The sequence below is a fragment of the Cystoisospora suis genome (assembly GCF_002600585.1).
Source record: "Cystoisospora suis strain Wien I chromosome Unknown contig_5800, whole genome shotgun sequence".
NCBI classification, from domain to species: domain Eukaryota; phylum Apicomplexa; class Conoidasida; order Eucoccidiorida; family Sarcocystidae; genus Cystoisospora; species Cystoisospora suis.
In genome coordinates, this window is record NW_027158590.1 from 4,485 (window position 1) to 15,597 (window position 11,113).

Sequence of the window (11,113 nt, forward strand, 5' to 3'; positions counted from 1 at the left end):
AGCAGAGTTTCAAAATTCCCCAGTGCCTTGCCACATCCAGGCATCTTTCTCCTCTTGAGACATGACTGGAGACGTTCATACGGAAGCGAACCATCCACGTCACAACGCCCCTGCTGCTTCCCTGCCGTGTCATTCTCAGAGCAAGAAGGATAGAGGAGAGTGAACTACACTTGCTACTAGAAGAGCTATGTAGTTGAAGAGGAAGGCAATAGAAATCAGAGAAGACCTTGCTTGAGTACATCAAAAACCCCGCACCTTGATACAACTGCTTGTAGTTGGTAAGGAGGAGAGGGAGTGAACTCCTCAATCCAACTCATGTCAACTTATCGTAAAACGGTAGGGCTCATTGCAGAAGACCCGCTACGTAGACTCTCCCTACTTTCTGTGTACCCACAGAAATCGATCCCCGCCCGCCACAAGACCTAGGATGGTTGACACCTGTGAAACAGACTCATATAGAATCCCCTGCTGCTACCGCTACTAGCCAGGGGTGTACGTACACCACAGGAGGAGAGAAAGGCTCGCCGAGCCACAAGGGAAAGATCCCGAAGAAATACGGATGGCGAACCAGACTCGTGCGTCACTGCTTGCCCTCCCGGGGGTAAACACAGTGGCAATTAAAACTGACATGGAACAAATCATCGGGAGTTCTCTGTCATCCACGACGTGGACTCCAGAAACTCCTCCTTTCGCTCCTAATTCAAATGACGTGTCAGTTGTTGACCTGATACCAGGTGCTCTTGCGTAGCGTACTACATTCACAAAGATAAAAACCCACACTGATCTTCTTAAAACGTCACAGAACCACCTGTTCTGCTTCAAACATGTCAAAGTAACCTGTTTCACATACATTCCTCCACTCCGGCAACCTCCGTGTGTGGCAGAGGAGACGGTAGCGGGAGAGTGACCTTGATCCTTGGGCCGCGGGGACTTAGACAATGAGAACCGGTTGACAGAATAGTGCGAACTCTGTCTTCTCTTCTCCATTACTTCTTTCCTTTAACACGAGAACCGTTACCTTTGTGACGCGAGGAAGAGGGGGACAACTGGGACAAACACACCTTTCTGACTGTGGAGATGAAAACTTCTCGGCAGTCTCAAACTTTCCTGAGATGTCGAGATCATCCCCGTCAGGAAAGGAGGAGAACGCCAAACCGCAACCTTTCAAGTCCAAGAGACGGTCACAGCGCGAAATTCTCTCCTCCTCTTTGTAACCTCTGTCAGACAGTTCGTTACCTGTGATAAAGCGGAAGAGAGAGATAATACTTCCGGATTGTGGCGAATAAGTAGAAGTGAAGTAACGGTATACCATACATAGGCACTCGCACAGCTACAGGAGGTTTCTGCGTGATGTCTTTGCTGCATTTCGCCTTTCTTTTCTACTCTTCTCTCTGCGAAGGCAAAGAAGATTTCCTTTCAGGTGGAGAGGCCCCTCCTCGCACAGGAGAGAGAAGAGACCATCGTTTCAACAGCCCGGAATCATTTGAATAACTCTGTCTAGGAGACAGTCACCGTTTGTCTTAGAATGGGCTTGGGTGGATGAGTATCTCTTTGGAAAGCAGAATTGAGAAGCTGAAGAGGAGGGTGAGTAGAAGATGCGTCGGTTGTCGCTGATGTCGTCGATACCCGTCGGTCTCCCCCATGCTGTGCAGACAGTCGATCTCTGGTAATACAAAAGACAAACCAAATGTGTGAGTTTTCGTGCAGTCCTAAAGGAGACAGACATTCCTAATCAAGTAAAAATGTCTTCAGATGTACGGTGTAAACACAATAGATACTCCTCGAAACCGATGTCTTTCCTCCCTGGCATATGTAGACTAAGTCAGGGCACCTTGTCAGTGCTTTCTCGCTCTGCGTACAACACGGCAAAGCAGACTCTTGTCTCCTCCTCTTCTTCGCCACTCTCTGTGTGTCTCTTTCTTGCCTTCGCTGCCGCGTCTGACTAAGAACTGACGAGAAAGAAGAGAAAGAAAGAAGTGTTTGAATCAAACAAGCCAGGGGTCGTATGCTCGCTCGGGGGATGGTCGGGATGGTTTCATACCTACACACTGACACCAGGTTTCTCCGATGCTTTAAGACAGAAGAAGGGTCTACTTTATGGACCTCGAGAGGCTGATCCACATTACGTTTCTCGTACTCCAACCGCGAAAAGAGAACCTTTCACAACACGTTATGTCTCGGTAACGGAGATAGAGAAGAGTTACGACCACGGCTCCTGCTACTGCCTGGAGATGTAGAAGACACATCATTCGAGAGGATTGAGATGGATAGTATAACAAGAGAAAGAGAAATCTTTCGACAGAAAAGAAAGACTTACATTAGTGCATGCTTTTGTTCGGATGTCATGCCGACGCCGCCACCGAGGCGTACTGACAGCCGTTCAGATGAGAGCCTGGAGAAAAGAATTCAAAAGAAAGAAAAACGAATGAAACAAGTGAAGGAAGAGGTGAAAGACTACACCACGAAGAGACAGGTCGATCATTACCTAGTGCGGCTTCTGCACGTCATCCTCATGAAAGAGCGTATTCCTGTCTCCATCTTTTGAAGAAAGAAAGGGCTCGTAAATCTGCCTTCTTGCCTACGTCTATCTTTCTATTTATTTCCACATAGGTGTCTCTGTGAGACGATATATGTATATGTACGCGTAGATTGTGAATGCCCCCTGTATATCTACATATCTCTCTCTATATATGTCTCAGTTTACCGTCCTTTATTTCTTTCTCTGTTCAGGGCCATGTGTTTGAGAGACAGGCTCTTGCGCCATTAGACGTCTGTGGAAAGGGACTCGTGACAAGCCTGAAGAACCTTTCTATCTCTTTATCTTCCCTTTTCCTCATCTCTACCTAAATTCTCTCTCTCTCACTCTACTTTCTTTCTTCACAGAAAGACAAGCGCTCTCTTGTGAGAGTTGTCTGCTTCTCCTTCAAGTCAAGAAATTTCTGTTGGCAATTCTGTTGGTTTGATCTTCCTCTTTTTCTTTCTCTAAAAGCATACCTTCCACGAGAAGCGAGAGCGAGAGAGGGGCCTTCCTGAAGTAGATCAACTTCTTTCGTTCCTGTCTCCGGGAGAAATTTGTATGGAACAAGATGAAGGAACAAGCCAACTATCACACTTCCACTCCCAAGGACTAAAGAGATTCCCCACTGTGCTCCTGTCAAACCCTAAGAGAAGAAAATGCACCCACAAGAAGAAGAAGAGGAAGAAACAGACATCTACAAGAATCTATAAAACACATACAACACAATCCGCTCCCCACAAGAAGATATCTATATCTATATTGATGTAAACATATATAACAATAGACAGTTAGGTACCGATAGATAAGTAAGTGTGTTAGGGTGAATCTATATAGGCGGGCATACAACTGAGGAGAAGTTCACTAGAAAGTTTGTCTTTTTTCTATTTAAGGAAACGTCAAAGAAACAAAAGAACCCTAACATGAAGAAGAACACCGGGTGCCTGAAAGAAATGAGAGGGACAGGCATACAAGCTCTCTTTCTTGTACAATGAAGATAGATAGAAACACCAGAGAAAGACATCCTATCTGTCCCTGCTTGCAAAGCATTGGAACGGTGTCTTTCTACTAACTCCATTCAACTCTTGTGTGTATGTATACACATACATACATATACTTATGTATATATAGGCTTATATGTGTGGTATAGGTATCAGGAGAGAGATATAGTGAATCTACAGGCAGGGACCCGCAGATACGAGATGGGACGAAACAAACAGTTTGGTTAGGAGAAGACCCGGACCTCGGACTCCTGAGAGCTACCAGAATACATGAGAGGTCTGTGGAAATCTCACAACACAGAGAAACCTTTCCGTGCCTTCATACTGACATATTTACATATATACATATATATATGTATACATCTATAGAGGATGGGAGATACGTTGTATTTACCTTACGCTTGCTATGCATCTTTGCTGGTAGTACTGCTGCCAGCTAGGGCCTCCATAACTATCAAAATGCACACTCTCATATATATCGCTTGTAAGTATATCCGCACATAGGTATCTCTTTATTTAGATGAATATGGGGAGAGACAAAGATAATACGTATGTATCTAGAGAAGCATATATAGGTGGTTTTTTGGAGTCTGTTGGTGACAAACTGAATAGTCGAGATAGTGAGAGAAAGAAAGGAACTTTAATCCTCAATAATGAAGTAATCACCTCTACGAAACGCCTGTGTGTGTCTCTCTCTCTTTCCCTTCGTCTACGAATTCATTAGCTTCTTTCTCTTTCCTATGTATATCTACATACATACATGTATAATCTCCACCTCTCTCTCTTTCTCTCTCTTTTCAAACCCGTCAGTTCATTTCTACCTCTCCCTCTTCTTCCTGTGTCCCTCTACCTCTATACATACATCTATCTGCATCTATATCTGTATCTCCAGTAGATATATGTCTGTATCTCTCTTCCTCCTCGATACATGTAGATGTCTGTCTCTTCGCGTGAATAGGTTTGTGTGTCTCCATACCTGTTGATGGCAATTGATAGCAATGCCTCCAAATTGGACGACGAGGACCTGAACTGCACTTATAAAGACGGCTATAGAGATCCACATCTTATTCTTTAAGACGCCTGAGAAAATGTTCCATTCGTCGTTAATCTTCCTTGCATTAAGCATATTGAAGATTTGCATGAAAACGAATGTATTGAAAACTAAAGTGTAGTGACGAGAAGCGCCAAGATCCACGCGCCATCTATCAAAGTAATCCTCCTCATTCGTGAAAGGTAGGTATCTCCGCCCAGACCGTAGGATCCCTCCAGTCGGAGGCATGGTCTCCCGGTTGCAATCTAAGCGCAAACAAGAAAAGAAAAGAAAAGAAGAAGAAGAGCAAACAGAAGAAAGAACAAGAAGGAGGTAGAGAGGATGAAGGAAAAGAGGGGTAAGGGAGATGAAGAAAGGGGGGGTGTAAGAGGAAGAAGAGAGAAATGATGACTTGAAGAGGAGACAAAGGAGAGAAGGCGCCTTTGTGGTGAAAAGGAAAGCTTCTTTCTATGAAATGTGTAGACACATATGCCACGACAAACACACAGTCAGACAGAGCGACACGGGATGATATACCGGTCTCTTGATCTATGGATCTATCTCTACCTAGATAGATAGATATATAGACAAGCACGTGGGCACCATACAAGTGTCATATACATGTATATCTCCATGTAAACCTCTACAGACACCCCCCTCGTCGAGACAGTGAAACGTAGAGAAACAGGAGACCCATAGAAAACGTGAATGAAGATATATATGTATGCATACATATACACATATGTAGAGAGAATGAGAGAGAGACTGACAGATAGAGACAGACCATGGTGGTAAAAGAAAGAAGAGAGATGAAATAAATAGAGATGAGGTCGCCGGGAGAAAGAAGCTAAACCGTCTCACCTGAAAATTCACAGAAAGCAGGAAATCTCTCTCTTCTATCCACACTTAGATACGTCCAAGGTCGCTCAGGGATGAATCGGTCGGCTCCGAATATAAGCACCAGCATCACCGTTAGTTGGTAGACCGCTTGGCCTATGATATTTCGAAACATGATCTATATCAGGGCCCACATGCCAAAATGAAGAGAGAAGAAGTAAAAGAGAAGGATAACTGGGCAATTGACTCGTCTAGAAGAAAAGAAGTAAGGAAGAGAGTTCAGCGCTTTCCACGGCTTTCTCTCTCTCTCTTCTTCTCTTTTGTCTGTGAGGCTTCTCGTGACAAAGAACATCTTTCTCTCTCTCTACTGCTATAGAGCTCTCACTCATCTATAAGCAACGAAAATTAGATGGCTCACCTAAACATGCCGTAGGTATATACAACGAGAAAGAGAGAGACAGGCATGTACATGGATACAAACATATCTTATGAGGAGGGTGTTTCTGTCTCTGATGTTACCTTAAAACGTTTCTTCGTTTTACATTTTGTACTTCCTTTTGTACGCTTGAGACATTCACTCACTCTCCGAGAGGGGGGGAGGTCCACTCTGTTGCATGCACGCATGGACGCATGCGTGCATGCACTGTGAGATAGCCATGGTAGTTCACTGGATTCCTCGTGATAGATACCAAATCCAACCCACCACGCCAGGACATGTCCCCATATCTCTCATATATGATGTGTACCTACACCTGAGTCTAGATCTTTCTTTATACAGATTACAGGAAAATGATGTAGCCACTGGAGCTGCAGACGTCTTCCTAGAGAGAGGATGAAAGAGCAAAGAAAAGAATCTTGCTGATGTGCCATGAGGTAGAAGGTGCTTTAGTCCCTCGCGTAAGTAACCAAAGAGAAGGGCGTAGCTTTCTCGCTGACAGATGAGAAGCAAGAGATGTGAATATCGTCTTACACTAGAGATATGTTTCCTCAGTACAGCTGCATGCAGGCGAAAAGATTTAGAAAGCAAACAAGTCATAGATAGATGGATAGATACACCAACATATATCGACTTAGCTAGAGTGTAGAAAAGTAGATAGACACATATCCAGATAGCTGTATCCATCCGTTTATCTCTCTCTAGATATATATGTATAAAACAAGATATACATGTAGATATGTACTTGACTAATTAGATATGCTTGGGTGGACGACCGGCATCAAGAACGATCCATGCATGAGTGCATATGCATATGAAGACAGGGGGGTAGAGCGCAGATAAGTCGTAGGCAGATACACATACAGAAGGATTCACATATACACATATTGAACGAGACATATACAAATGCATATATCTGTGCATGCATATCTGTACCTGACTAATGAGGTAGTCTTTGCGACTGTGGGGTTTTCGCTTAAGAAGATCGTCGGTAGGAGGTTCAGTAGCTAAGGCGAGAGAGGCGAAGGAGTCCATAATTAAATTCACCCACAGCATTTGAACGGCTGTTAAAGGACTCTCACGTATCACCATTGCTGAGGAATCACACAGGCAGAAAGAGAGAAAAAGACAAAAGAAAGAAAGAAGGAAAGAACAAACAGAAGAAAGACAGACAGAAAGAAAGAAGACGCAGCTGCATGCACTCTTGTTTGCATGTAGATGAGTGCTGTGTGAATAGAGTACTGAACCTATCACATAGGAAAATCATCGTCATGTCTGTTATATACCTATACACGCCCCCCTCGACATACCACATATGGGAGACCTCCAAACATCTACACGTATAGATCTCTATACAAGCTATATAGATATACATAGAGAGAGAGGTATGTTCGGGGAGTGGCTTGGGAGGGTTGTTGAGAATGTGTTGAGAAGTTGGCTGATTCGGCTTATACTCGGGCAGAGATGAAGAGAAAGGTAAAGAAAGCGTAAGTGCTCATGTTGTGTCAGTACATTTGAGAAGGAAAGGAGGTTAAGAATAGTATGAAGGAGAAGAAGAGATCGACGAATGAACTGCATATAGACCATGAACACGTACGTATGACTGGTATGGATAGCATGAATGTATATGTATGTCTATGCATCTATATGTATGTATGAATGTATGTATGTACATCCGTGTCTATGTATGTCCTCCTGCCAAAAGAAAGAAGTCGGACGACGGTTACCTCGATCGTTACTCGTATTCCGATTTCTTTCTTCTACCACTCTATACGGGGAGAGGTCATTCATATCGTTTCTCTCTTGTGCGTGTAGATAGAGACATCTCCATTCAACTCTTAAGCGCCTTCTCCAGTAACCCCTCACATGCATGTAGGCCTAAACTGCGTGTGATAAGATGTATGTATCCATACCTCATGGCTGGTCATCGCACTACTAATGAGAAAGAAGAAAGGAAAGGAAGGGACCTACCTATATTCAATGTAGACTATAGAAACACTCGTCCGTCTCTCTTTGGTCTTGTATATGCACATCAACAAGACTTCTATTACACCTCTCAACTCATATAGAAATAGTTATATCGAGAGAGCTATATACATATACATCTATGTGTACACAAAATCGAGCGTGCGCCATAGGCAGGTTGGAAATCTCCTAGCCCAGCTACGCCTATACACACCTAAGCAGGTAGAACTCATTCAGAAGAAGAGATGGGAGACGAGACAAGAGAAGCAAGCTACCTACGAAAACAACCTGGATCAATAGAGACAAGCTTCTTGAGCATCCGCCCATTTTGCCTCTTGCGTATCCTGTCTTCTTGAAACGAAGAGAAAGAAAGAAGGTGGAAATACGACAGAGAAGAAGAGTTAAGTCGGAAGAAGAGAGAAGGTACTTTTACGTCATAGATATCTGTACAGAAACTTCTCTCCGTCTTACCTGTGAGGAATGCAGTGAAGACAGCTACAATGTTCACTGTGAGTTGAAACTGTAGAAATCTTTGTATGTTGTCATACACATTACGCCCCCATTTTACTGCCTTCACGAGACTTCCGAAGTTGTCGTCTAATAGGACGATGTCTGCTGCTTGCTTGGCTACTTCCTTTCCTGCAAGCAGTAGAAAGAAGAAGATACTACAGCTTACATACATATATAGAGATGCATGTGGGTCTGCGAGTCGTGGTGGCTCGCCGGGGCTCCCGATGTCGTTCCCGTGCCTATAAATCTACATGTATTTCAGGGTGTAAAGAGATCTACCAGATCATAGTCATGGCTATGGATATAGATACATAGAAAGTTAGGAGAAGATGAGACGACAGAAAGTAGGGGACCGTATCAACACCTCACTAGAATTCCTTGACTGAGATACAGACGCACACATATAGAGGGATATATCTGCCTGTCTATAGAGACACAGAGAAACAATGAGTTATATATATATATGTATATGCGTGTATAGGTGGTCATGGAGAAACATATTCACAAGTCTACATATAGGTATAAGTAGAGTGATGTCTATAGGAGGACAGAGAGAAGAGAATCGCGTCAAGTCTTTCGTTTACTGTATTTTGCTTGTCTTCGTATCGTGTAAGACACAGTATTTGGGTTCTAAGCTACCCGTCCATGCATGACACCTACCGGATGTATATATGCACATGTATATACGAGCGTATAGATACTCATACACATGTATATAGATATGTACGTAGACGACTAGCAAGAACATCTCCAGGCATCTGAGATCTCTTCAGATACCCACGACCCGAAGTGCATAGACAAGTACCGTACATGGGGTATATGCACGTATCGCATATGTCTACATGCAGATCTAGATACAAACTTTATATACACTGCGTTGTAATATATCGTAGCATCACCAGTTCCCTATAAGTGCAGATGGGAAGAAGAAGCTGCAGCAGCAAAACGATAGATTGACTAGAGACAGATAGATAGATTAGAGATAGATAGATTAAAGATAGATAGATTAGAGATAGAGAATAGTTTGTATACCTGAGATTCCCATAGCAAATCCTACATCAGCTGTTTTGAGTGCAGGAGCATCATTGGCTCCATCTCCAGTCACAGCAACGACGGCGTCTCTCAACTCTTTCAATCCGACGACTAAAGCATATTTATCCATTGGCTGTGACCTCGCTAAAACTTCCAAACTGAAGGAATAGATGATTAGGGACAAAGAGGAAGAAGAAGAAGAAGAAGGAGAAGGAGAGAGAAAGAAAAGAGAAGAAACAAGAAGAAGGACAAAGAGAAAGAGACAGAGAGAGGGAGGCAGTCAAAAAGAGAAAGGATGAGAAATCGGGAAAGACAGGGGGTGTGTTCATGGACATAGAAAGAAACGCCTAGATGAAAACTATTAAAAGAGACATGGATGTAGGGGAGAGAGAAAGAAAATAAAGAAAGACTGAAGAGAAGAAGGGATTCAAGATAGGTGAATCCTGTGACGAATGAGAGGTAAGGTATATAAGCATGAAAGAAGGATACTCTAAAAGGTTATGGCCTCCCTCTATCTTGCTTGAGCTGAGAGCTAGTGACTGGAGAGAAAAAAGAGAAGAAAAAGGAGAATGACTAGGCTTTGAGAAGGCAATTCTACAAGGAAGAACAAAGAAAGAAAGATGTAGGTATACTGCATATCAGAGGACAGATAGAGCTTTAGTCACGCGTTTTGATCCATACCGAAAGAGCAAAGTCGCTATACAAACGGTCTAAGATTGCAGCGCTACATGTCTGTGTGTCTGCATGTCTACATAGCCTCTTCTTAATCCTGTCTGTAAGCGAGGGAGGGAAGAGAAAGAAGACAAAGAAGAAAATGAGCTTAGCCTGACTAAGAAGAAAAAGATTCTTTGCATGCCAAATACATGGGTAATCCAGACGTGACAACCCCCTGTGTCTCTAGCCATGTCTAGAAGTAGTCTGTATATCATACATTGGCCTGACTGTTCTATGCACTTTTCATGTAGAAGCATATCACCTTTATTTCAAAATGAAGAAGGTACAATTCATAGCCAAGAGTCCTAAATCTCTCAAGTTCTTCTTCTTTCCGTCTTGTTTGCTTTCTTCTTTCTTTCCTTACTTGTCAGCGATCTTATCGAACTCTTCAGGTCTCGCAATTACGTCGACTCTCAATTTATTTCCTTCGCTCTTCTTCTCCTCTCCAAGAGATCGCGGACAGTCACAGACAGCCACCCGGCAATTCTTACATACGACGCCTCCTACTAAGTTATAAAACTGAGGCCCCGTCATAGCAAGTCCATCTAGAAGAAAGAAAGAAAGAAAGAAAGAAAGAGTGAAGAAAAAAGAAAGAAAGAGAGAAAGAATGAAAGAAAGAAACAGAAACAATGAAAGCAATGAAGAAAGAAATAGAAAGAGTGCATGTGCACATACACTCCGAAACGACAGGGACAAATTCGACACTCTCCGGGCGATGTACAATGATCTATCAATGTATCTATCTATCTATTCAGATCTTCATCTATCTCTCTATCTACTTATATCTAGTCTGTCTATAGATCTTTCTTTACAGCTACGTATATGTGTGTATCTAGCTCTGTCTTACCAGCCCTCTTCCTACAGGTCAGAAGTAGAGAGAGAGAGAGAGAAGGAGATTGATAAAGGAAGAGAGGCACACAACTTCTTCGCAAGAATCGAAGCACCGTGCCAAAGACGAGAGTGACCGCTAACTTCATGTGTGTAATGATAAGGGGAAAAGATCACAACACATACACACATATACACACACATACACACATATATACACACATATATACACATATATACACACA

General features: G+C 43.0%; 1 protein-coding gene across 1 annotated transcript; it reads right to left on the reverse strand.

Moving 5' to 3' along the window:
- On the reverse strand, positions 1–10,583 carry CSUI_009593 (calcium-translocating p-type pmca-type protein). The gene is made up of 9 exons (XM_068069706.1): positions 10,405–10,583; positions 9,327–9,484; positions 8,256–8,423; positions 6,756–6,913; positions 5,408–5,561; positions 4,493–4,812; positions 2,995–3,161; positions 2,318–2,392; positions 1–1,663 (listed from the first exon to the last, which is right to left on the reverse strand). The coding sequence occupies exons 1-9, from the start codon at positions 10,572–10,574 to the stop codon at positions 1,498–1,500; spliced, it is 1,536 nt and encodes a 511-aa protein (XP_067918318.1). The 5' UTR covers positions 10,575–10,583; the 3' UTR covers positions 1–1,497.
- Between the last annotated feature and the right edge of the window lie 530 nt (positions 10,584–11,113).